The sequence below is a fragment of the Prinia subflava genome, chromosome Z (assembly GCF_021018805.1).
Source record: "Prinia subflava isolate CZ2003 ecotype Zambia chromosome Z, Cam_Psub_1.2, whole genome shotgun sequence".
Classification (NCBI taxonomy): Eukaryota; Metazoa; Chordata; class Aves; order Passeriformes; family Cisticolidae; genus Prinia; species Prinia subflava.
In genome coordinates, this window is record NC_086283.1 from 57539558 (window position 1) to 57567530 (window position 27973).

General features: G+C 43.3%; 1 protein-coding gene across 1 annotated transcript; it reads left to right on the plus strand.

The window, feature by feature from the left end:
- The first annotated feature begins 681 nt into the window (after positions 1 to 681).
- On the plus strand, positions 682 to 27052 carry CHRNB3 (cholinergic receptor nicotinic beta 3 subunit). Its single transcript, XM_063423376.1, has 7 exons — positions 682 to 1223; positions 2129 to 2245; positions 17341 to 17492; positions 18542 to 18586; positions 23018 to 23127; positions 23352 to 24234; positions 25505 to 27052. Exons 4-7 carry the CDS (start codon positions 18560 to 18562, stop codon positions 25637 to 25639), a joined length of 1155 nt encoding a protein of 384 aa, XP_063279446.1. The 5' UTR covers positions 682 to 1223; positions 2129 to 2245; positions 17341 to 17492; positions 18542 to 18559; the 3' UTR covers positions 25640 to 27052.
- The last annotated feature ends 921 nt before the right edge of the window (positions 27053 to 27973 follow it).

A 27973-nucleotide genomic window follows, 5' to 3' on the forward strand; every position in this document is an offset into this window, starting at 1 on the left:
AAGATGAAGGCTCTCTGCTACTGGCTAAGCTAGGAAAAGATTTCTAACTAATAAGCACAATATGTTCCACAAGCATGTGTTAAAATTTCCTCTCATTTTGGTATCTGTTACATCAGCGCAATCATCTGTTAAAGAGGTCTGCAACAGTTACTGTTTGCACTGGCCACAACTGGAACCTGCGTTAGCACCAATTTCTTAAGCATCTCTGAAAAGATGTGATTGGGAGTTAAAAAGCAGAGGTTGTAATTGTAGGATGGCATGTGGTTATTCAAGTATACATGAAGTAGCTGACGTTTGTTTAAATGCACTTCACTGAAGCCTGTTTTATAAACTGAGTAATTCAAGCAAGTTGGAACATTTTTTGCCGATTTTGCTATTTTCTATCATTAAATTATAGAAAGATTAATTTTGGAATTATTTCAGATGCTTCAACATACAGGAATTGGAGCCACTTCTAAACAGAAGTTTTGGCTTACTTCTCCCTGTTGCTCCCAATTCCTCTTTTGCTGTGGCAAGGTATCTGATTTATGTGTAGTGTTTGCTTTTTTATTTCTTACATCTCTGCAAAGTATTAGATTTCCCTGTCTAACTGGGACTTTTCAAACTCAGAGGTATGTTTTATGGGAAAAAAAAATGAATAGCTAAACTACTTGAATTATTTCTTGTCATGATGAGGGAGTTCTTTGTTACTGTTATGTTTACTCCTGTGTTTCCAGTTACCATCTTGTTTATGTTGTCACTGGTGTAGTCTTAAAAACTATAGCAGCAAACTAAGGAAATCAAAATGTCCAAGAAATCTTCTGTTTTGCTGACATTTCATTTTCCTTCAGCTCTGTTAGGATTTAAGGCCTTGGTGTCCTGCCTGAATTGTGAAGGAGTTCTTTTGCAGCTGAAGAAAGTGAAAAGCAAATCCCACTCTGAATGTAGGAAGAAGGAAAGGAAAATAGTTGCTTGGGTAAAACTAAAACGTCAACAGCTTCTGAATACTTTCCAAAGGACTCCTCCTGTTACTTGCTTTTCGGGACCCAGGCAGTTCCTTGTTGCCCTTTTGCTTGCTTTCTTTCATGAGATCTGTTTTAGTTTTTGGTCTGTAGCCTCATCTGTTTCCTGACAGCCTACACCTTCATCAGGTGGCTTTGGCAGGGTGGAAAGTGATGAGCTATAGTCTAATTTTAACCACCAAAACACAATCTGCTGAAGCACGTTGATGACTGCAAGTTCAGGTATGTAACTCGTGTTGGTTTAAGTACAGCAGTTTATTTACCATATTCTGCCACAATAATGATTTTTTTATAAATGAGACTGAGAAAAATAGGATACATGACTCAAAAATATTACAGCAATTGCTCTTACAGATTTCCTTTGTGCTCGTTCAGTGCTTTCAATGGAAATTTTATCTTCATATATCTTCTGTCTTTTGAACTGCAGCATTTTGTTGCACGAAATTGCCAAAGAAGTCCTTACTGTATTATGTACGCTGAAAGAGTTTAAAAATGGGCAAAAAAATGTGCTCCAAAGCTGCTGTTTAATCCACTATGCCTCACTTGAAACAACTGCCAAACAAGTCATCTTAAATATTCCTAAATTGAAGGAAGCATTTAAATCAGTTACTGAGAAGGAAAGGTTCAAGTACCTCTCTCGAGAATAGTTATATTGTCATAATTAAATTATTAATTAAGTCTGTCTACAGTCTTGCCACTATTAGTTCATTTAGCATTGAGTATCAGGCCTTTTGTTGTGCAAAATGAGCCATTGATAATCCTGTAGCTGCCTCCTCCTATTGTAAAGGGCAAATAGATTGTAGAGCCTGAGCTCACACATTCGAGAACTTGTGAAAAGTGATTGTCCTCTGCCTCTTAATTGGTTCCAGTGGTCTTTTAGTTAGGGATGAGTATGGAGAATACTATCAGACACTCATTAAAGTGTTTGTAAAGTGTTTGTTTGTTTGGTTTTATTTGTTTTTTTGTTTGTTTGTTGTTGGGATGGTGGTGGTGGTGATTTTTTCTTTGTTGTGGTTTGTTTTGTTTGTTGACTTGATTTTTTTTTTTTTTTTTTTTTTTTTTTTTTTTTTTTTTTTAAATTCGTGGAGAACTTGACCAAATCAGGCAGGCTACTCATTTCCTTTCAGGTTTCACTGGATGTGACCATTAAAGGTGCAGAGTCTGAGACTAGTCATCTGTAGAAGAACCAATGAAAGATGTGTGACTTTCTACTGGGAGCTCTTCAATTCAATGACCTGAGACAGGTAATCCAGAAAAAGGAAGAGGTCTTGTCTCCAGTAATGGTGTCTTCTTTTGTGTTGGGCTTATTTAGTAGCCTGCAGCCATAGTCCAGTACTCTCTCACCAAGTTCTCATAGCTATATCCAGGACTCTGATTTAGCAGAATGTTACAGCAATATACTGGAATTGCAGCACAATCACAATACAGCAGCTGCAATATCAATGGAATCACAATTCAAATACACTGTTGTCCTGGTTTAGGGCAAATTTGGGAAGGACCCCTTTGGAAGTTTCCTCCAAATTTGCCCTAAACCAAGACAATGCTGTTCAAATTCCCATTACTGGTCTCTAAATGCTTGCTGTCATGGCACTGTGTCCTCACAGTTACTGGGAAGAAATACACAGGTTACACCCAGCTCAAGCCAGTTACTGTATTCCAGGCTGATTTTATGAGTATATAATTTTATATACTTTATATTGGGCTGAGTCACATACCCTCCCACACGGCCTGGCTAGATCAGGAAAACATTACTCTTGACTAATTATTTCAGGGCAGATTGTTTATTTGATCTTAGGATTGAATTATGCAGCTGTATTTCTACAGCAAAGTTTTCTATCCAGTTCCTCTTGTGCTGAGATAATTTCATCTTTATGACAATTTGTTTTTTTCCTTACATTCTTCCTTCAGCACATCATTCTTGCCCATCTCTTCTGGGCATTCCTCCATTGCAGAGGTCAGTCACCCATTCTCATTCTTTTCAGGAATCTCACACATGTCTTTTGCAGAAAAACTTAAGTTTTTGTCTTCAGAAAGGAAGAAATTTTTAGGGGTAATACTTTTTCTATATTAAGAGGAAGGGATCTTGTTCTTGACTTAAGAAATCCCAAGACCTTCACCTGTACTTACAGGTTTGTGGTAATAACCACAGCTGCTTGCTCTAAAAGAAGGACGTCTTGGATGTCTACTTTTACAGCTCAGTCCAAATTTTTTTGTGTTTTTTGGTATTGGGTTTTTTTTTTTGTTTTGGTGTTTGTTTGTGGGTTTTTGTTTGTTTGTTTGGTTTGGTTTGTTTTGTGGGTTTTTTTTCTTTGTTTTGTATTGATAGGCTCAGACTCTTCATTCATCACTTCAGTGATGCTGATGCTGTCAGGTCCAGAACAGCACTGCCTGCATGTAAAGAAAACTTAAAGGGAGAGTTATTCCCAAGCTGGTTGTAAACCAGCAAGGTGGAGTCTTACAGCTCTCAGAGGAGGGCGTGTGAATTCAGGCCACGGAAGTAGGCCTTACTGATAAATGTTTCCATTTCTAATTATTTTAAACTTGATCATGTAGGCTTGTCTCATAGGTATCCTGAGCTGATACAGTATTATAACAAATGATTTTGTGGTGGTGGTTTTAATCTGAGGAATTCAAGGAGTTGCTGTCAGAAAAATATTTGTGGTATTATATCAGGGGACTTAAAAATAATTCATTTAACAATAACCTCAAGTCCTGTTGAGGTTATTGTTAAATAAACTTTATACTTTCGGTTCTTTTCTTAATTTTTTTTTCTTTCTAAGTTCAGGCAGAAAAGTATTTTTACTAGTGTTCTTTTTTTTGGCATGACAAGGGACTGAAATTGCTCAGAGTTTATTTATGTGTTCAGCATGGTGCGGAACCGGGCAGGTTCTTTAGTACAGATACTACAGCATGGAAATCTCTTGGTTGTGTATAATAGTATAATAATAATAATCTGTATATTATATATATAATAATATAATAGTGTATAATAATTTATTCCCCCAAGTGAATGCTCACTGAATGTAGCTGTTTCAGCTTAAAGAACTCAGCTTTTTTTGGAAATTAGCTATTTAAAATATAGACATCCACAAACCATAGTTAGAGGATCAGTGCAGTTATCTTTCTTTGATTCTGTCATCAGCTGACAAACTCAAGATTTCCTCATGGTAAATCTTCACATTTTGGTGAAGATTTGGTAAATCTTCACATTTAAACAAATTTTAAATACGTATGTAATAAATTTTACACTCAAATGTTCAAGCAAGCTTATCATAACATTACTTAACCTAATAGTATCACTATCCTTCCATCAATATTGACAATTACCTCTTGGTCTGTCTACTAAGGTTGCTAGAACTTAGACTTTTTGATTTATATAACAGCCACCAGTTAATTGGCATGTATATTACTTCAGCAATAAGATGTAATTAATTTAAATAAATATCTGCAAATGGTGCTTCGTGTTGTTCACAGTGCAGCCTGGATTCCTACACCAAATAAAAGCCCAGCCTCCTTCAATACCTTTTACTCCTTCAGTCTCAGAAGAAATCAGAAGTTTGCACATATAGCAGATGGTGTTGTCCTTGCTTGTTTTCCACGGTAGGATTGCCACAAAATCCTGCTGCCTAGTAACTCCATCATTTCTGTGATGAGATGTGATAGAAGTAAGACTTCTGTCCTGCTAGAAATCTTCTATAATATTGAACAGTATATAATTTTCTCTGTGTGTTCCTTTTGTGCCTCGCCTTGCTCCTCTATAGCATCACTCTTCTCTCTTAACCAAGATTCATCTGTTTTTTTCTACTAACACTATCAGAATTTAAATATCTGTGTTTTTCAACACATTTTCCAGGCTTTTGTACATGATAATGAGGCACTGAGCTACTCAGTTACAGAGCTTGCCAACAATTGAAGAGGGAATTGAATTCAGAAGGTGAGGCAGTAACCTTTTATTATGGACTGGTAACTTTTTACTCTTTCATACTATCAAATGTGCCACAGAGATGAAAATGGAAAATGCTGTTGGAAACAGCATTGGAATGAAAAGCATATCTTTGAAGACTGCTTCAGGTTAATGGATGAGTTTAGCCTGGTGAAAGAGTAGCTTGCTTGAACAGGGAAATATTTCCTTTGTTCTTTCAAGCTGAGTTTTGCTTTTAGTCAGCTTGCCTCTTGATTCCTGTACATAAGAGATATAAAAGGGAGTTTAACAATTCCCAGGGCATGGGAGAGCTTTCTGAGCAATGTCCTCACCACTCATGTAGCTCTCCCTGCCCCTCAAAAAAATAAATCAACTGGAAAAGACCTGCTAGTGATGAAATGTTAAAAGCCTAACTGAACATTTGGGGCAAAGCTTTGCTGAATCATGATTTCATTTCCCATGGAACCGTAATTTCTTCTTTGATTTTCTGAAAATAGTATTGTATCATTAGGAAGTCCATGGACTTTTCTCAGCTTTGTGCAGAAGTTTCTGTGGCAGCCTCATTGTCTCAGAAAAGACTAAGCAGCATCTTTCTTTTGGAACAAAGTCATGAAGTTGTGTATAGCTTCAGCTGCCGAGTGCTTGCTCATGATGTCACAACAGGAGATTAGCTCACAACAGTGTGGCAGCCTGCTGTGCTGCTGTCATATCATGGTAAGGTAAAATCCAGCTGCAATGACAAATGATTATTTACATGACTGAGTAAAGTGCCTGATAGCATTCCTATGCGCACAATTGTCCCCATTACCCATAGAGGAATTAAACTCTGAATTAAACTCTGCAGTCCTTTTATTGCTCCTTTTCATTTCACTGATTATCACGCTTACACCTGGTGTTAATGCATCAAGATCTTTGGGCTTACTGAGAACCTTAAACATTACAAACACATGAAATCAGGTCTGTTGGCTGACTTGCATTAAAAGTGAATGTGAGGAGTTGCCCCAGTGCAGAGATACAAGGATGATAATGAGGACAAGGATAACAGCAGCCCAGTTTGGCCTGAAGCAGTTAAAAGGTGCTTTTGGGCCTTTGTGAAGTTTTGTGGAGGTGGCATTTGTTCTGTAAGCTCTATCAGGGTCGTGCCAAGTTGTCTCCTGGCACTCTGCCCCATTATCCCTTGGCTTGCCAGGGACTGGCCCTACACTTACCAGCCTTCTGTTGGAGAACTGGACATCTTCCCAGCCCATTTTTCCTGCACCATGGGAGTAGTCTGCAGAGCATTTTGGCTGTTATCCCATATGTTCCTCCTCCTCCTAATATATACAAATTATCAGACTCCTTCCAGTCCAGGGAGTTATTCTAACCTAGCATCAGTTTACTAATAGGTGAAGTTACCTAAATACCTTTATGCTAATTCTTCTGATTAAGCACAGGCAGGCCATTAAAAGTTATAGAAAATAGGATACTCTGACATGGTAGAAAAGGCAAAACTAGTTTTTCCATGTTTTACAGGTGATATCAATTATGCTTTCTAGTGAGGTGAAGAGGTAAACATTTGGTTTTGTATTCAGCTTATCTGGCTTGTAAAAACCAAGATAAATGACAGATATCAAAGATGTCATCCAGAAGAGACATCTGTATAGGTCTCAAAACCTTCCAGTTTGCTTTTTCATAACTTCAAACTATTTGATGAACTTACATAGTTTTAAGATACATGCATGGGTTGTACCAAGTAATTACAAAATTATATTAAATAATTACAAATCCATTATTACAGAATAATTACTGGGCATTCTACTACCTAACATTACTTTCACATCACTTTTGTTATGATTATATATTGCCCAAAGGTTAATTTTTGCAAATTCTATGAAAATGTAATATGCAAAAATTGCAAATTATACTCTGATTTAATTCATGTCTAGGCTTGGAAAGACAGGTATCTGTCAGGGAAAACTGGAGTTTCCCTTGGAATGGAGAATGTAAAACCCCCTCCCTCGAAATTATTACAATTTTGCAATTAGGAGCTTTCAGGCAAAAATATGGGAATAGGAGTAACAATTCTTCACTAGGAATATTAAAAATGCAAAGGCAGCAATACAAAAAAAAAAAAAAAAAAAAAAGCAAGCAAGCAAACAAAAGTCCTAGAAAACCCTGATGGAGTCAGGAATACAACTTGACACCCTGTTGGGCAGGGTGTTGGAAGCAGTCCAAATAAGTCCCCCTGGAGTGACAGATGTGGTTCTGTTGGAGTAGAGATGATCCTGTAGACAGGTTCAGTGGTGGTGAGATGAGTCTGGTCTTCCTCTGGGAATCCAGTGGAAAAGAAGATGTCTGGGGTCCCTGTGTCCCCATTTTTATCTGCATAGGAATGACTGGCTCCCCCGACACTGAGTAGTGCATCTCACAGTGGGATGGTGTAATGTGTCATGCCACCTGTGAGCCTTAATGGCCCATTAACAGAAGATGTCCCCTGGAGGGAGGACAGTTGATGAAAGAGATAAAAAACACTGCCCCACCTGGTTTTAACAACTGGGCTATTATCAGAAGGCATCCACCCTCCTCCCCCCTGGAGTTACAAGAGATAAAGAAAAAAGAAACCATCTCCTAACTGCTTTCTACAGATGAAATAGAATACACTTTTTTTTTGGTTACATAACCCAAGACAATTCAGAAACTGTGAAATCATCTGATATGCTATGCTATGTTTACAGTCACATTTAACATAGTTTTCATAGTTCCAGGCTAGTTGATATTATTCAGAACTATTCTGTTGAGGACATAGGCTATTATACATGTATGTCAAATGCCTCTATTTCCTCTTCTCAGACATAAAGTCTGATGGGATTTTGTTTGTACATATTCATGAGCACAGCTTTGTAAACTCTAACATAACAAGCAAATACCTGGAAGTAGACAACACAGAATTTCAAGCATATAAGTAGACATTCAAGAGGACTATATTGCTTCATATAAAAAGTCATTATGGATAGAAAATTCTGGAAGTTATGTGGAAGTTGGTTTCTAGGTCTACATTTAAGTGTACTATCTTTGTTTATGAATCAGTGAAAATAGAAGCCCAAAATGTCACTGATGTTCAAAATGATGGTCCTGCATACACTATCTTTGGTTCCTACCTGTAAACGTATCTATCTAATCTTAAGAAACCTTTAGAAAGAATAAATATTTTTCTTTATGAAGTATTTGGCAATAACCAAAACAATATAAGACAGCATGGCAAGCAGGCATCCCTGGATAGAAAGCTTGCATCCCAGTTTAAACCCTCAAGTAGGAGCCTTCAGAACAGCAGAGGGCTGACTTGAGCCTTGCTATGACACCCTAGAGAAGAGCAGGTAGGAGTTGGTTGGTAACATTACATCAGTAACCCCTTGCAAAATCTCTCACCACTGTTTTCACATGGAGAAGGTGGTTTTATGATTTTTTTGACAAGAGGTGAGGTCTGGTTTGTTGACTGGTCTGCTGCCAGAGCAGTTTCTGCTGTTTAGCCAGGGATGACCTGAAGTAAAATGCATGCACATCACAGGACCCTGAGTTTTGTGAGGTTGAATATGGCTGAGACAATTAGTGCTGCTGCATTTTCTGTAAAAACAATAGCTTCCAACAGCACCACAACAGCATAAAGTAATATAATGAAGAAAGACACAAAGTAGTATTGGCTTCCAAACATTTCTAATGAAACATAATAATAGTTTTCATCTTTTAGACAGACTAGAATTATTATCTCTGTCAAGATACATTTCTAAAGCTGACTCCCTGCCCCTTAATTTGATTGCAAGCACTCTGTGGACCCACAGGACAACCACCTCTGTTGACTCAGGAAAAGATCATAAAGAGCAAAAGCCCTCAAATGAGGGCAGGAACATAGCTTGTAGATCTCATACAATTTCTGACAAAGCATTTGATTTTGCTATATCTTCAAGAGAGCTCCCCATCCTCCCATGCCAGATGGAGCAGCTCCTAAAAGAAAGTTTGTCACCTACCACCATTCTGGCTGTGTGCTGGAGCTGTCACATCCAGAGAGAAGTGGATGAAATGAACAAAGCTGTACAAGGAGTCATGCAGCTCATCACGGCCATGGGATGTGGCAGGAATTACCCTTTAAACTTTATGATTGCCTTGGGGATAAAAAGCCTGTATTAGATCAGAACCCCTTGTTGTAGAGCACTGCATGTGCTGGGATAATGGCTTCTAGACACCAGGTGTAACCATTGAAAATTAGAGGCTGATGCAGTTAGGCATGAACCACATGACACAGGTGTCCTTTAACAGATTTTTCTCTCACATCTTGCAGTGTCTTGATTCTTGCTAGTTGTTTGCTTATGCCTGAAATCCTCCAAGCCTTGACATTTGTTGCAAGTTCATGATGCTGCAGATAAAATTTGAGCTGCGAGGGGCATTTATGAAAGCAGAGATGAGCTTGATGAAATGGAAAGAAAAGCTGAGAAAATGGCAGAGCTGAGACAGACCTTTGTTTAGAATTATTAACTCAGAGCAAATGGATTTGAAAACTTTGGCATTCAAAGCTAGGTAATGTCATTGAAATGCAGGAAGTGATCACCATGCCGGTAGACACTCCTAAATGAGACCTCACTGTAAAGTTAGAACTGAAAAAAGGAAAACAAAGATTCTAATGCAGAAGGCGATGCACCGCCTATTAGAAATGTTAATGCACATGCAGTGACGAAGAGCCTCTGCACCTCCAAAAGACCCGTGTCCCACTCCCGGTGGAGCACTGGGAGGTTTTTACACAGCAATGTGCAGCAGCGGTTGCACTGTCAGAAGGCACAGCGATTCGGCTCAAGTCTGCATTCACATGGATGTGGTAGAAATGGGAAGGAGGGCAGGGAGGGCTTCCTCACGGTAGGAAGGTGCCAAGGAAACCAAGGATTGAAACGACTCTTGTTCTGCAAAACCTTGTCCCTGTGCTTGCAGAGCCTGATCACTGCTGAAACAGATACGTGGGTGCGACTCGAAAGAGCTCAGTTGAGGCAGCCTCCTGAAAGGCTCCCGTTATCCCTCTCTGAGCCTGCTGTGCCGAGTGCCTGCGCGTTCCTGGGCCGACACGAAGACAAACGCACCCATTTGCATCCATGAGTTCCCAGCACTTCACGTCAGGCTGGTGTCCCAAACAGAGCCCGCTGTAACACGCCTCGCAGGCCAGCCGTGCCCGTTCCCTGGGAAGGGCTGGAAGCCCGGAGACAGCCGGGCCCTGCGCTGCCCGCGTCCCGCCGCTGCGGGGAGCTGGGACAGCGGGCACGGCGCTGCGGAAGGCGGGGAGCAGAACACCTCCGCTCGGCCTGGGAGCCGCGAAAAGGGAGGAGGAGGAGGAGGAGACTGTGCTGGGGCACCGCGGTAGAGAGCAGGGCGCTGGGAGGTGGTGCAACTCTTGTCGGAAAAGGGTGTGTGGAGGAGGAGAGGTGGATTGGAGGGGAAAGGGGCAGTCAGGGAGAGACTGAATGGGGTTTGCTTGGTGGGGCCGGTAGGCAAGCCAAGAGAAAGGAGGATGTTCTGGGGACAGGAAGCTGGAGGAGAGTGGACAGATGTATGGACAGGTGGGTGGTTGGCTCCAAAATGTTCCATCTGGCACATGGAAATGTCTGGTGCTGCAAAAATTGCTGTTGAGCTGGCTAAAAAACAGCTCTGTTCATGCACAGCAAAGATGCATGTTTTGAGAAGCTGATAGTGAGAAGAGGTGTCTGGTGTTGGCCAGAACTGAGATCAGAAAGGACCTGAGAAGTGTCAGGGCAAAGATGAGATTCCAGGAGTTCTGCCCTTTCCCACCCCATTTTTGCTCAGAAACTGTCTCTCATCTCCTAAGAGGAAGTGTTCCTCTGCTGGCTTCCTGTGTCATGCTAAATGGTACAAGATGGATTCAATCCTCCCTTGGGAGCTACAGGGAGCCTGGCTCCGTCACAAGTCCTGGCACTCCAGGAAGTGAGGTGGGCCTTCCTTGGCTTTTGGCATATCACCTACAGAGACCAAGGAAGCTGAGATGGGTTTGGGGAGAAGAACACAGGTCTACCTGAAAAATCTCTCTTGTTCCATAGTGCTGTCTTACCTCTCTTTTCTCCTTCCTGGAGCTGATAAGCCTAGGGGTGCAGCAAACTTTACGTTGGCTCTGGGTTTTGGAAACAAAGTCTCACAGTTCTGTTTCAGAGCTTCTCCCATGTATGTCCTCTTCACCATCCTTCTCACTTAGGTCCAGGTTTCCCACCCTCTGACTGCCAGCCAGCACTGTCACCTTCCCCTAGAATCTGTGTTTTCCATGCTTGACTGCATGATGCCTTCAGGTAACATGACTTAAGAATGTCCATCTTAAGCCTGAATTTTCAGTTGCTGCCACTATTAACTGTGTGGGCTCAAACTTCTAGATAATTTATCTTTTTCTTGGCATTTTTTGATGCCTAGAGGGCAAGGCCCAGCTCCAGTGTTGCTTGTGCCCAGGCAGTACCTGGCTCTTTGCAGCCTGGAATTGCAGCCTCATATTAGTTATAAATCCCACGAAACCTGTGGAAAAGCAAAGACATTTTCTCAACAGAGAATAGTCACTCAAGTACTGCCACAGGGAGAGTTCTGCCCAAGAATTAATTTTCTGTCTCACAGTGGATGGACCTCATGCTTCATGGCCCATCTGGCAAAATGGAGTATTCATGCTTATCTTTCTTTCCAAAATGTTGGAGTGCATGGCTGCATAAAGACTTATGAACAGAAAACAACAGGCAAACAGAATTTCTTTCTCCAATACTGTCCTCTGGGTCTCTGGTAACTCCTGAAGCCAATGACTGGGCAAACCCAGTCCTTACCTCCTGTCACAGTCTAGGCAGTGGGTGGGGACAATGGTAACAACCATATTTCATATTTCCCCCCAAGCAACTACCATGTAGTAGCAAAAAGCCTACTCCTAAAGGCAGATAATAAATTAACTCCATACAAGGCAGTAGGTTAAAGCCCTGTGAAAAACAAATGTCTCATATTAACAGAGCAATGCCTGAATGCAATCTCAGGCAGTGACTACAATCAGAGGTGTCAATGGGCAAAGGCTGGGGCTTGCAGTCATGAAGCAAAATGATGGATGATGTCTGAGGGTGCTGAGACCTGTATAGGATGACAAACATGATGGAGAATATGGGGTAATCTGCAGAGAGCATTTTAAAGGGGTAACCTTGTTGCAGAAAACTTGTATCAGGCAGGATGATTGTCTTTAGTCCCCAGTCTATGGCAGACAGGGGTACTGTCTGTCCCCACCACTCTAGCTAAAAGACTGCTGTTCTCTTGAAGACAGCATAAATAGGAGCTTTCCTGTGTACCTCTAGAAGGTGTGCTCATGTGCTTGTACCTGGTGGCAATCTAAAAGGGAAATAGAGAAGTTATAGCAGCTGGTGTTGAAGGTACACTTCATTGAAGATGATAATTTTGGTAGTACTCTTGTTTTTGCATGGCTTTCTGCATCTGAGATGAGGAAAGGTGCAGAAGAAAGCAGCTGCTCCTCTGGTCCTGCTGTGTGACCAGGGGCAGAACTGAGGAGCTAGGAAGGGCCCTTGGAGATTTCTTCTGTGTGGTACAGTAGTGCAAAAAGCAAACTCACGAGCTGCTGCTAGTGGCCTGCCTGAGAGCTAGGGATGAGGTAGGCTGCAAGGCCACAGAAGCATAAATAAGTCGATAGGACACTATAAGAATGTTACTTGCAGCAGCAATGTAACTTTGAACCACACTTAAATGGCACCTTTTCATTACAGGAAGCTGAATAATCTGGTAATATTACAGCTGCCAGTTGTCAATCCTCTGTGAGGACTGCAGATAAGGCAAATCTGAATCACAAAACTTGTGACTGTACCAAAATCTGGGCCACTGCAAGGAGTGTACCCAGGTGCTGCTGAAAAAAAACCAGGCTTCCCATATAAAAGTCAGCAAGCAATTGAATAGCCAGCAAGAAATAATTCAAAGCAGGAAGAGTTTGGGGTCTGGAGACAAGCTAAAAGAATTCTGCATGCCTCTTCCTTGAACTTGAGAAGTTCAGGAGAAAACTTCCTCTTTGGAGAGATATGCCAAAATAACTCTCATTTGAGAAGAAAAGAGAAGATCCTGATATCCTTCAGCAGAGTGTCAAGGGAATGGGTAAAGAGGAACCTGCATCCCTTTTGATTACCAGGAATTTTTGGTGGTTTCTGAACAGAGCCTTGTGTGAGGTGTCACTGGGGAGGACTGACAGAGGTCTAACTACAGAGGAACTGGCTAAATAATCCTCACTCCCACTGCTAAACACAAGACCTTGGGGCAACATCCTCTGTTAAGCTGTGCCAGGGGATAATACTGGGCAAGCATTTCTGTGCTGCTGTCTGTGATGTTTTGTGTATGAGACAAATTTAGAAATCAGAATCTTTTTCCCACTTATGTCTTGCTGCAGTTTTTTTGCCACCCCCAAATCCATTTTATAGCTCCAGAACAGCACGTGTAACATGAAAAATGAATAAGCTGAGTTAGGTCTGTAGGGAGTCTGACTCTGTTATTGGACCAACCAATACAGCTGGAGCAAACAGATAATCTTTAAGGCATCTGATTTATCTTCGGGTCTGAAATGCAGCCTGGGTTTTTTTTCCCAGCTGTAATTAGCAGTATCATAAAAAGATATTTTTCCTCCTTAAAACAGTTTCCTCTCGCATACTCCTAGACCGCAGTGCTTAGAGCCACATAAATATTGCCACAAAGAGATCGGTCAGAGTTTAGGACCCAGAGCCCTGTTCAAGGCTTAGGGGATGTGGCAGCTGACTGAATCAATGAAGTGTGATTTACCAAGCATCATTATGAGGGCAAGATAAGGCTAGAAAGGTGCTGCCTTGCCTTGCAGACTCAACTGTCTGCTTTGATTTTTAACTGGATTGTTTCAGTCCCCTACAAAGATGAGACCAATTTGCTTATGAAAACAGAAGATCAGTTTTAAAGGAAAAGCCACAGTGATGCCCATGCTTTGCCTAGTGCTCTTTGCGCTGTTTCTGAGATGCTCAGGTAGGTGTGATTTCTTCTTCTCCTTCCAAGCTGCACTGCAGGTGTCTAATGTTTTTTTTTCTGCTGGCTGGTTAATGTTGCCTTAGTTTTTCTGAGTTTTTTTAAAGCCTTCTATTTGTTCATAAGATGGAGTCAGTTCTTTAGTTTCTGTATAATATTAAGGGTCAGTTTTTCACTTTCTCACACTTTGGAACATAAACAACCCTTCTTGGTTTTGTTCACTGTCCTTTGTTTACATATTTCTAGCCTGAAAATAATGTTGGTTGGCAGCTGGTCTGGCCAGTGGGGTGAAGGGGTAGTAACCCCAGAAGCCAATCCACAACCAGACTCACAAATGTATAAAAATGAAATAAACAAACAGGCTCTCTCTCTTTTTGGAGAAGAGCTTTTCACTGCAGATCTCCTGCCTCTGTGTTGTTGTTTTGCGTACCACTTTCACAGGTTAGCTGCTGCTTTCTGGGATCCAGTGAATGCTGGCTTCCCTTGGTCATCCTTTAAACACTGTGTGAGTAGCAGAAGAGGGTTATATCAGTTGCTGCCTTCGTATTGCAATCACGGTCAGTTTGACAACAACCCCCCCCCGGTGGTGGGGAAATTGCTGGCTAGAAATTAACAAAAAATTCTAAGCTCAAATTTGGCTGCTAAGGGGAATTAAAAAAGAATTTCTATCACCAAGAGAAAAACTGAAATTCTTCAGGCGAACTGAAGGCTTAAGGCTAAATGTCATGTCTGTATTTACTGGAGTGTTTTGCACATTTGTTTAGCAGACTTTCTGCCCCAGAAGTCCTGTTCTGTACCTGTGGGGAACTGCTATTTGGACAGATCACAGTGAGAGACAGGAACCTGGGGAAGGGGGGAGATGGCAGACAGTGTGTGAGTACTGGAATGCATGTTAACCTGCCAGGGAGCTCCCCAGTTTTTGCCTCTCTGTGCATCATATGGTAGATTCAGGGATTTATCTGTCCTATGGCTGCTTCTCTGCTTTTTTTCAAAGGCAGTGCTGCTTTGTTCAGTGTTTTCTCTATGGCTTTATCTAGCTTAACCATAAAGTGGGGTTTGGTCAAAGGAACTGTTAGGCTATTTCTGCACATGATATTTCTTATTTCTAATGAATAACTTCTGCTTTGTACAAGTACTGAGACTGTCTTGTAGAGGCAGCAATCCTTCCTTCGGACTTTCCTCCTTGTGAGACTCAGCAAGTTTTTTCACTTTTTTGTGGTTTCCTCAGCAGATGAGATTCAACATATCCAGCCCCAAATCCAGCTTTACCACCTGTCTTCTATACCCACTTGGAGTATTAGGTACCTGAACTTTATGTGAGATATGGGCTGTGAATTGGCCCCATTTTCTTTTGAGGGAGGTCATACACATCCATGGATACAGAGGGTGTGTGGCTGCATATATGTATGCAGGATGTCATACTCTAATGAAAACAGAACAATGTATTCTGGCATTAAGACAGAGCTGATTTTGACCCTGCATATTTTGGGGTTATGGATTTTTCTATTCAGTGTCTTTTCTGCTAATTCTCCTGCTTTTAACAACCATATGCATCTGTGAATCGCCTAAAGGGAAAGCAAAATATCTAGGAGACGGAGTCTCTGCAAAGACTCTGAGGTTGTGGATAGTGAGGGAGGAGAAATGTGTTCTTTCTCTTCCTTTGGTTGCACAGGCAATACCCATTTTTGGGCAGCCAATCTAGGTTCCTAGCACAGACTGCAGGCTCTGTCCTTCATTTGCTGTGGTGGAGCTAGGGTCAGCTCTGGCATGAGAATAAACCCTGGAACAAGCAGAAGGGGAATTTGTGGCAATAGCAGACCTCAAGGGCTTGTGACAAAGTGACAAGACAGGGTGTGGCCACAGAACCGCTATAAATTGTGCTGACAGCTTCACGAGCCATGCCTGGCTGTGGGATGGAGCATGTGGAAATGAATGTGAAAGCTCCCTCTGACCAGCCAGCCTCTACCTGCCCAGGGCTTGGTAACCCCACCACACCTGCATTCCAGCTGCAGAGGACACACACAGCTTGTGCTAGAATATCTGGCAGTAAATTGTTATCCTGCGAGTGCAAAAACAAGGTTTCAGAGTTTATAGCTCCTCAAAGAGGAATGGTATCTTGCTGTGGCTGGAAGTGGAGAATGGTGGTGTTGCTGGGACCTTGTGCTATCCTGAGAGGATCCAGACATCATTAAAGAATGATTTAGTCCCATGGAAAGTTCTGTTATGAGAGGTTTTTGCTTTGGGCAGTTCCTCAGCTGTGTTGCTTGCTGCCAGGTCTAGTCCTGCAGCAAGCCTGTCTGCAGCCTCAGAGAGACCCTGGCCGAGGCAGAGGAGGCTGCACAGCCTGTGGTGCTCAGCAGATGGGGAAGAGGACATGGGCAGAGACAGTGATCCATGGTCACATCCTTTTCTCCATGTAGAGGCAGAGCATGAGCCTTTGCCTTCAGTTTTCTCTCTGTAGGGGCTGCTGGGTTTGAATGCCTTTTCTTTGCATGTGGCACAGGGACTCTGCTGGGGGCTGCCGTAACTCTGATCGCTGATGCACATGGTGTGTGAGCATACTGACTGTGCCCTCCAGGGCTCTCCTACTGTCAGGTCCTGGTACCATCCATGGGCCATAACCCTCTGCCTGCAGACCCCTCCTGCACCTAATGCTTGGCAATCCAGGTGCAGGTGTTCTGCTCACCCTGGGGCTGGCTGGGCACAGCTGGACCCTGGACAGTGTCCTGTGAGGTCCCTTTTGACTGCTGACACAGCAATATTGGCTGTGATCCCGGCTGTGTGGGGCCAGTCTTTTTTCCTCCATGGTGGTTTGAAGAGAGGTAAAATCCTCCTCACCCTTGGTTGCTGTGTATGTGCACAAGTGAAGAGACCTCAGCATCACAGGGAGTGGGTCTGAAGTTTGGGAAAGGATGGAGGGTCTGAACTGCCCTTATCCCTTCATGGTAGAAAGGGGAAGGAGGAGCGTGGTGTCAGTGATTGTGGGAGTCACAAGTTGTGCAGGTACAGACCATGATGGCTCTGTGCTTGCCTGGTAGGTCTAGCCTTAACTGCATCATCCAGCTCCTACTGCTGCCAGATGGGCTCTTTTTGCTCTGGCAAAAAGGCCATAGAAAACATAACCCTAGTACAAAGTCACTACTGCTCTGGTTCAATGATTTTTTTTTTTGGTATGTGGGTTGGGCTTGAGCTATCTTGCCTTTCCATTCACTTGCCTTCGTTCTGCTGAGACTCTGTGCATCTGAATTCCTTTAGAATTTGCTGTACAAGACAAGACCTGCCCAGAGGTGAATTTTCCTCACATCATTGCTCTGCTTCACTTCTTTAGCTCGTGGCATTTTCAGTTCTTTCTGCTTTCTGGCAATACCTCCACTCTGTGTTCCTCTCTTCCAGATGCGAATGCCTTCAGTTCAGTTGCTGAAAATGAGGATGCACTCCTCAAGCACTTATTTGAAGGCTATCAGAAATGGGTACGCCCTGTGGAAAACTCCAACGACACCATCAAAGTCCATTTTGGGTTAAAGATATCACAGCTTGTGGATGTGGTAAGTGTTGTGTTGGTAAAACACCACTTTTATAGATAGTTGTGCCTCCACCTGGGAGGACTGGTGATGTAATTAGCTTTTGCCTCCTACAAGAAATGCACAGTGATGGTTGGGCAGCAAAACATTGAGCATGAAATGGTGCTGGTGACAGGAGCTACTTCTCCTGCCTCCCCCCACCCCAGCATGGACTGTAGGACTCATTTGTTTTGAAGGAAACCTAAAGGTCCTTTTTTCCCTACTGTTCTCAGGGATTAAGGCCTAATTTCCATAAGATTTTAATCAAACAACTCATGCCAGACAGTCCTTGACATCTATGTTGCAATTTAATGACAAGACGGCTACAGGAGAGGATTGAGAAAGGGTAAGAGTTGGTTGGACATTATTCACTCCAAGCAAGCTTGCATTGAGGCCAAAGGTAGTTGAAGTCTTAACCCAGCTCGTCACTAAGATAAAACTCTGGAAGCAAAATAGATAATCCTGTGTTTCTGCCCATGTGGAAATTTCCCCTTCTCTTTCCACTGCAATGCACAGTGCAATTTGCACAATGCCCAGAGGCACTCACACAACAGTGTGCTCCTTACATCCCTCAGCCCCTGGTAATGTCCCCTTGTGCTGTGGAAGGCACGCCTAATTTTATGCTTTATTTACATATATAGGACAACGTTTCAGCTTGTATCTTCCCAAACTCACTCCAAGCCAAGCAGTGCAGGGAGATGAGCCATCCTGTGAGCCCACAGCCATGTGTGTGACCTGATACCCGTTGCTGGCCTGACCCTGCTGCATTCTGGGTCTTTGGCATATGATTCCTTTGAGCTCCTGTGAAATGCCAGACCTCAGTTTTCCAGCCTCACGGGCTCCCACCAATAGCAGGGACAGCACCTAGAAAGTCAGTCAGTTTCCTTCAGTGGTGACTGAAGAGCCCAAGCCCATAGGGAAACAGGACCACAGGGATCTCCTCATCTCAGCACAGGGTTGGACTCAGCAGACATGGGGTCTGCTTCTTATGGCTGCTTTGGTATTGCAATCCTCTCTCCCTTGTGTCACTCTAGGATGAGAAGAATCAGCTGATGACAACCAACGTATGGCTGAAACAGGTAAATTATACCACATCAGACCTCCCTTTTCCCCACGTGGAACTGCTGATCTGAGTAGCCATCTCAGTCTGCCACCCACCATGCCATCCATCCCATTTTATGATGCTGAGTGGCCAGCACAGAGATAAAAACTTGAAGTTTTTACTTCACTGTTCTGTCTTCAGCAAATGTATAGAGACAGAATGGCAGGCAGGTAGGCCTTTAGGACTTAGGGTACCCTCTTCTCCTGACCTGCACTCCAGCTGTGTACTCAAGCCAGCTGTACTTCAGGGAAGTGACCTAGTTGGTACTGCAGTGGCTATCCCTGGGATGTTGTATTTGCCCTGAGAGACTATCCTGTCTCAGACTTAGAGGTCATACAAGTACTGTTTCCCTTACCTGAGCCAAGAGTGGTGCCTCGGGTAGATTTCTCCATTCCTCAGCATATGCAAAGAGAAAGAAGAGGCCAGTATGTTACACACACACCCCCCACAGACCTTTTCCCATTAAAAGCTGTAGCAAATGAATCAGATTTATCATAACTGCTTCTGGAACTGAGAGCATTTTATTTTCCCACAAATGTGGGAAAGGTGCAAGTTGAACTGTTAGGTCTCCTTTCTTCTACACTCCTGAAGAACACTGTTTTTGGTTTAGGTTACATTGCACCAGTTTATTGACCTTGTGACAATTTTAAGTCTCTCAGCCTTGTCAGTATCTGTAAAGATATCAGCTGATCCCAGGCAGAGGATATAACAAACAAACCGTACTTGAAATCATGCCATGGAGAAAGGTTCTTGGGGGTTGCTGGGCTGGTGGATGAGAAATGTGACTCAATTTTTGTCTCAGTCTGGGTCCTGTACTGCTGCAGTGAGTGTGAGATTCTGGCTGGAGCAAGACCCCTAAAACCAATATGGATATTGTGTGTAAAGATGATCTCTCCCTTGAAGAAGGAAAAGCTCAGACTTCCCCTCACTGTGGGGAAGATAGAATTTTCCCTTTTGCTGGAGAAAATACACTCTAATCCAAATACAGCTTCTGGGAGCCTGCCCTGAATTATCTGCAGTATTACAATCCCCCTACCTTCAGCTGGAATTGTAGAGCCCCTTTTGTGCACAAGGCCATAACTTGGCTCCATTACTTTGAGTATCCACTTGGGCAGACAGCAGAGCCCTTCTGTAAAGGCCCTCATCTACCCTCTCCCCATTCCAACCCACTCTCCTTGCAGGCTGTAGCATCCACCTCCATGTGCAGGTCCAAGCCCTGTGCACTGTAGACATACTGATTTCTCTGGAAGCCTTTGGAATCCTCAGATTTTAGCCAGAGCAGCTCCCTAGGGAAACTCAGGACTCTGGTTTCCCTGAGCTGGGCTCTCTGGAGTTGTTACCATTCCTAATAGTGCTTCTCCATCTGATGGGCTGAGAACTTCAAGGCCCAAGGTGATGCAAATGGAGCGGCAAATGAAGCACAGGCTGTGATTTTCACACATGCAAGTGCCCTCAGGAGGTCAGACTGAGCACTAAATACCTGTGCCTGATCCAAGAGTCTTGCTGTGGAAATTGTGTGTTCATGTAGACCCAGCTCCTTCAGCTTTTCTTGTAAGAACGATGCTCCAGACCCTCATCCTCTTTGTTACCCTCTGCTGGACCACGAACTCCACATCTCTCTTGTCCTGAGGGGCCCAGAACTGGACACAGCGCTCCAGATGTGCCTCACCAGGGCTGAGCAGAGGCCAGGATCACCTCCCTTGACCAGCAGGCAATGCTCTTCCTAGTGCATCCCAGGATCCCATTGGCCTTCTTGGCCCCAGGACACACTGCTGGATCATGGACAGCGTATTGTCCACCAGGACCCCCAGGTCCTTCTCCACAGAGCTGCTTTCCAGCAGGTCGCCCCCAGCCTGTGCTGGTTGTTCCTCCCCAGGAGCAGGATCATGCATTTGGCTCTGTTGAATTTCAGATGTTTCTTCTCCTCCCATCCCTTCAGCCGGTCAAGGTCCTGCTGAAGGGCTGCACATCCCTCTGGGGTATTGGCCCCTCTGAACTTTGTGTCATCAGTGAACAGCTGAGGAGGCATCTGCCCGTTGGTCCAAGTCACTGAATGAGTTGAAAAAGTTGAATAAGTTAAACAATACTGAGCCCAGTGTAGAACCTTGGGGGACATTACCAATGATAGGCTTCCAACCAGACCCCGTGGTATTGATTACAAACTCTTTGGAATCTGCCATTCTGGCAGGTCTGAATCCACCTCACTGTCCATTCATTCAGTCCAAATGTCCTGAGTTTGTATAGGAGGATATTGTGAGAGAGACAGTGTTGAAAGCCTTGCTGTAGTCAAGGCAGACAATATCCAGTGCTCTCCCCTTGCCCATCCTGGGAAATGTTTCATCATAGAAGGCAATCAGGTTGGTCAAGCATGATTTACTTTTCGTCAATCCATGCTAATTGCTCCTGATCACCTTCATAACTTCTCAGCAAGAGTCCTACTTTTCTTGGATAAGGAAAGCTTAAACACAGGCATTTATTTTTTTTATTTTTAAAGTTCAAACATCCTGATGCTAAAGATAGTGGGGCTTGATACACAAGTAGCCTGACACACAAGGTTCAGAGGAGCCTTTACTGGTTGCTGAGAAAGTGTCTGGATTCAGGCAAGCTCTGGGGTCTACTAGCAAGGGTCAAGAATCTGGGTCCAGTGTTTTCTGTTTCACTAGCAGTGGGTTAAACTCTTCAATGGCAGCACAGAAATGGGAATCTGGCAGACCTGGAGGAAGGAGAGAGTGATTGCAACGTCTGGAGCAGCTTGGAATAAAGGGAGAAGAGAGGAAAGAGCCTTATACATCTGCTGCTACAGTTTGTGTCAGCAGAGCCCACAGTGAGATTCCTGTTTTAAACTGCTCATCTTCGAAGTCTGCACACAACCCATTTTCTGCTCTAGTAAGAAGAAAAAGCCATTTGCCTTGCAGACACAAGAGAGCACTTTAGCTGGGAGAGAAATCAATGCAGGACAGGGGGAAAGCAAGGAGTATTGCAGATGGGGCAAATAACCCTGCTCCAGTTCAACTCCAGAGGGATGATTCTATCTCCTGATGGCTCACAGGGTATTTGCTGCTCTTGTATTAGTGGAGGCTACAAGATGACTCTGTTGGTTGCTGCTCAGCCCTGACTGTCCCCTTGCATGATGTATGTTTCCAGCCTAAACCCTGTTGTACCATTACAGGAAGTCCAGGGCACAGGTGAGACTGTGACTGCTTAACAGCCTAGGCTGCTGGAGACATCTGTTAGATGCTCATCCTCAGAGAAAAGTTAACACTGAAAGTGGTGTTCTCTGTCCCTCATGCTGAGGCTGTGACCAGAAATGGCCCCTCTTTTCCTTCCACACCTGAACAATAACAAATGTCTCTAGGTATAGCTGTGAAAAGCATGTGGGATCAAAGAAGTAAGAAGGGAACAATATGGAGAATTAATAGGCAATGTTGCTTTTTTGGTTCATCCTTAAGTCATGGAGGAAATTGCCCAGTGAAGGCTGAAACCTCCACATCCCTGGAGATCTCTTAGTGCTGCAGCTTAATGGAAACTGGTTCATCTTCCACTTCTTGGTATTGACTACAGTCTACAGCTCTTGCATCACGTTGCTGCTATTTCTGTGGACAAATGAATATCCTCATCAATAATGAACAAGGATCAGAGAGCTGATTTTCCATTGCTTTTCTGTGGAAATCTCCAGATTGTTGGAGCCACTTTGTTGTGATGTCCCTATCTGAAAATCCAAACAAAGGAGAGAAAAATTATTCTAGAGTTCAGCATGATGAAAATGGAGAGGACTCATCCTGCTTTTGTCACCAAATACTTTACAATAGCACAATATTTTTTCTTGCAATAGTCTGCAGGTCTTTCTGATGAAAGACCAATTTTTTTTTTTTTTTTCAAGGACACTGTACAGATATTAGGTGTTATATTCCAGTCACTGAAAAAAGCCAGGTCTCCACTGAAAAGTGAATTAAGGCCACCTCTACTCATTTGAGTGCTAGTACCCATACCACCTAGGGTCCAGGGGGTCTTCCATGGGGTCAGTGCCAGCCCAAACCAGCTTGGGCTGGTTCTCAGAGGGAAGGAAAGCTGCTGCACTAAAGGGAAGTGGTTCCTTCCTTCTAGACTACTCTCAGGTGGGCTGGGCAGGGTGGTGAGTGAATTGAGAGTCAAGTGCTCTCCAGCAGTGCTGGCCTTGAGGTTGCCAGCCTAGGGATGGGTTCTTGGGTCTCACTTGTGTCTGGAGGGGCAGTGCTTGTGGGGATTAACACTTCCCAGCCATGCCTGTCTGGCACCCTCTCTGCATCCGAGCAGCCTCATACCAGGCTCTGCCTGTTGTGCTGTGCATGCTGTTGTTGAGGCACACGCAGGAGTGAGGGAAGAGGCTGCTGCGTATGAGTGGGCAGAGGACTCTGCTGTTTTGTTATAGGAATGGATCGACCACAAGCTCTCCTGGAATCCAGACGAATATGGTGGGATCACCGCTATCCGAGTGCCCTCTGAGTCTCTGTGGCTTCCCGACATTGTTTTGTTTGAAAAGTGAGTAGCGTAGCTCCTCGTTCTGGGCTTAGGCCACAGCTTGGGCAAGGCATGTCAGCTGCCGGGAGGCTTGTGTGTGCTGTCAGAAGGCTGCTTCTTTAGGCAGTGTGAATGTTGTGCACCTTGTGCTCCAGATGAGGGGTAGAAAGCAGAGCTGAAGTGGGGTAGGACTGGGGCAAACATAGTCCTGAACTTGGTACTGTTTCTTCCTGTCCAACTCCCAGTGCTGACGGACGTTTTGAGGGATCCCTGATGACCAAAGCCATAGTGAAGTACAATGGAGTGGTGACCTGGACACCACCAGCCAGTTATAAGAGCTCCTGCACAATGGATGTGACCTTCTTCCCCTTCGACAGGCAGAACTGCTCCATGAAGTTTGGGTCGTGGACATATGATGGCAATATGGTGGACTTGATTTTAGTGGATGAAAATGTAGACAGGAAAGACTTCTTTGATAATGGGGAGTGGGAGATCTTAAACGCCAAAGGTACGAAAGGCAACAGGAAGGATGGGCTGTACTCTTACCCATTTGTCACTTACTCCTTTGTGTTGAGGCGCCTTCCGTTGTTTTACACTCTTTTCTTAATAATCCCTTGCCTGGGATTGTCTTTTCTAACTGTCCTGGTGTTTTACCTACCTTCAGATGAAGGAGAAAAGCTTTCATTGTCAACATCAGTTCTAGTCTCCCTCACTGTTTTCCTGTTAGTGATTGAGGAAATAATCCCTTCTTCTTCCAAAGTCATCCCTCTGATCGGTGAGTATCTGCTCTTCATCATGATTTTTGTGACCCTCTCTATCATCGTGACTGTGTTTGTTATCAATGTCCACCACCGATCCTCAGCAACTTACCATCCCATGGCTCCCTGGGTTAAAAGGCTCTTTCTCCAGAAGTTGCCTCTTCTGCTCTGCATGAAGGGCCATGTAGACCGCTACTCATTCTCAGAGACTGAAGAAAAGGGAACCACCTCGAAATCAAAGTTTCTGGGGAAGCAGAAATACAAGCAAGCAAAAGATGGAGAAAAGATTGTTATTGCCTTTCTGGAAAAGGCAGCTGACTCCATTCGGTACATTTCCAAGCATGTTAAAAAGGAGCATTTCATCAGACAGGTAGGTGGAGGGAGGGCAAGGAGGGAATCATAATTGATAGCAATACCTTACAAGCGCTTTCCTTTTCTGCATGCTTTTCCCTTTGTCTCTTCCTTCTGCTCTCCTCTGAGACATATTCTTCCTTAGACCTTGATAAATAATATGTTTTTTGAGACAACGCATAGCTTCAAGGAGAAGTGTATTTTTCTGTGAGAGTCCCTGCTCTTCACAGATGCAAGACTCCAGGAGCCTCTCCTAGAGGAATTCATGGTTTGGGATTATTTGAATAACCTTGTCCTGTGTAAGTTTGAGATACACATGAATCTGGGTCATATGCTGTCATATGCTCAAAAACTGTAACTTTCACACTTACAGGCAATCTCTATGGCATTTGCTATGTGCAGTCCTGGTCTCCCAGCACATACTGTGCACTGTACAGCTGCTCTGTTTTGAGTTAAGGTCTGCTACATTTTCACCAACATCTGTTTAGATTAGCTCCCAACTGCTATCCTCTCAACGAGCTTCCTGGCTTCTAAAATGACAAATTACTGTGTTTGCAAACAATGCATCTCATGCAAGGGTAGGACAGCAGAGCAATGCAGCTAGCATTGGAAAACCTTCTGTTAGCACCCTCCTGGCAAGAGCTAGGGCTCTGTTCAAACTGTGCTGAGAGGACTACAGCAGAAAGAAGATCAGTAAATCAAACATATATCATACTGTCCATGACTGAAACTTGTCTGAAGCTGAAATAATTTTAATAAAAAGGTCCCTTGAATCACCTTAATTAATAGCACAATTGTGTATGCATAGTTGTGCCAGCATTCACAATTTAATATTCCCGTCTTGAGTGTACCTAGTCTGAGTTAAAAAATCATTTAAGCAAACACAAGTAAATCAAAATACTTGTAGTGGAATTCAATGGCTGTATCCAAGAGGCTCATCCTGACACTCAGAAGAAAATCCAGGTCTGTAAAAATAAATCCAGTTCACTGTAAAGCCATCTTCAAGGCTAAGCCTTGAAGTGTAAATTTTCATATATGCACTTAACTAATAGCTTTTGCACAGGCTGAAGAAGTCTCATCACCATGTGCAGAACTGTGGAATTCTTTTGCGGTTTGAGCGATTTGCAGCTCTGAGTGCTGAAAAGGTGATCTCTGTTAGTTTTAGGCTACCACATACTACAAATGCCTAATTTTGAAACCAGATTTGGGGAGCTGAAATATATATAGCAGTATCAACACAGTACCAGGCTTGTTACTATTTATGTTTATCCTCCCTCTGTCCTTCCCAGGTTGTGCAAGACTGGAAATTTGTAGCTCAAGTCCTGGACCGGATCTTCCTGTGGTTATTTCTGGTGGTGTCAGTGACGGGTTCAGTTCTCATCTTTACCCCTGCATTACGGATGTGGTTGAACAACACTTTGTAGAAAACACTCCCGCAGTAACATGCAACAAGTACAATGCCAAGGGACAGTGGTGCCTTGGAGCTTGGTCTCTGCTGTACAAGAGGGGAAGCAGCAGCAAGAATGAGGGAAGTTGATGGTAACAGTGGGCATTTATTAGTGCTTTCAGTCTTCATAATAACTGTACCAGTTACAGATTTTGCTGAAATCAGAGAAGAGCTTGGTGCACAGCCAAGGCCTAAAGTGAACCGGGGTTGCACAACTGGGTTATAATTATTTTATTATTAGCTTGGTTGTATTACTATAAAAGCCAAGATTGTTAGTTAAAATTGGAAATAGAAGGTCTTGCACAATCATTATACTTAAAAAGTAGATCTACCAGTTAAAATGCTACCTTGTAAAAGAAGTTACAGTGGGAACACAAATCTCTACTCAGTTTATCTGTGTTTCCAAGTAAAAACCATTAAGTGTTTACAGGTTGCCTTATGCATGTGTCAGAACTGGCAATTGCATAGCATGTGTGTCAGAAGAAGTATAAATTCTTCTTAGATGTGATGCTCAAAACCCTGACTCTCTAGCTTCACCTTGCTGCAGGATCATCTTGACAAGGGCAGAACCTACCACTGCCCACCTGCTACCAGCCTTTATAGCATGGACATTTCGTGTCTCACCCCAGCCATCAGGAATTGCCCACTTTTCAGTATTATTTGCAATTTTGCTAGCTGCTCTGTAACGTACCAGAAGGCTGACAAAGTGAGGATTTTTCCCCATGCTCCATATTTAGAAACTATTATTCCTTCACCTGCTTGTTCACAAGTGGAAGATGACCTAAGCGAAGGTGGCTATGCTACTCCATAAAGCAACAGTGATATTCCTGAAGTGTTCAGCTGGAGGGAAGCTGCAGACATCTCTTTTGGCAGATGAAAGCTGTGGTTGTTGCAGAAGTGGGGTTTCTTTCGAGAGCTATGGTATGGGCTGGTCACTAGGAAGGTATATTTTTGAATGTTCTCTTGTCCATGTTTCCTAGATAATTCAGAATTTAATTCCTTTGATTCGTTTACTGTGGGATCCTTTTGCATGATTAGACACAGCTCTTAAAATTGTTACATAAGTGAGATGTGACAGAAAATACTCAGATGAAACTCTTGAACACAGGAATGAAGCTTTCACCACTTTTGCTGGGGCAGGGTTTTCCAACATGGTGTGCTTTAGAAAATCCCATTCAGAACTTGCAAATGTTTTCAAGGTTAGCAAGGGATTTGTAGATCAAATTTTTGACAATCTAAATATGTGTTAAAGTTTTAGCTAGCCTTGAAGCTGCCTCCCTAGAGATGGAGGTTAGAAAGTGTTAAAAATATATAGAGGTATTCTTGTGCTTGGATTGTGCATGCACACCAGACCTCCATGAGTTAATGTAATCCCATCATGTTGTGTCAATGCAGAAACTTCTGTTCACTTGTGCAATTATTATTATTAATAAAGATGTATTCAGTAAATGATTCCTGGGGTGTCCATGCACTGGCCTTTGCTGTTGATTTGTTGTCAATAAAGTTATACTGTAGCCCATTTTAAAAGTTTGTCCCAGATCTATTCAAACTGAGAGGTTGGCATGTTCTTGGAAAGTCCTCATTATATTTTTGCTCTGTATGTGACTTTGAACAAGAAGCATTCAAATGTGGTTATTATATTGCTGGAATAAACCCATTTAGTTTGGCATATACAGAGAGATATCTTAGTATAAGATACTGGCATAAAACTCATACACATTGACCATTCTATCACTTGCTCCTCTCTTCTTGCATAAAGTACTTTTGTTCTCCTAGACTGTACTGTGAAATGTCTGTAGGAAAAAGTCTAGGAGCTCTTCTTTCCAGTATTTCCAGACTCTTGAGCTCCAGTAGTGACAGGTATTCCCTGTGAGCACTGCTTCCAGGAGGCTGCCTGTTAGCTGTGACAGATGACAACCTCCTCTCCTGGGCAACTGCCTCAGGTGTCCATCTGACAGATGGTCGTGTCTCCACCATGCAACATTTGGTTGCCCACCCTCAGGCAGCACATGGCTCTGTCTCACACGTCTGTGTCTGATGCCAAGCTACTTTTTCTGGCTTATGCTGGTGAAGATCAGCAGAGCTTATGTGTTGGAGGTATATGAAAATTGCACAGGTATGGCTTCTGGCCTTGAGTCTACCTAGCATTGCATCTGGTACTGCTACATCTGTAGTTTCACTGCAATGTAGTCCCCTTGTGCTGCCTGATCCTGAGCTTCTCTAAATCTCTGCTGCTGGCCAACACAAGCATTCAACATGTTCCCCACAAAGGTCTGCCCTAAAAACACAACTAGAGAGGACATTTGTACAG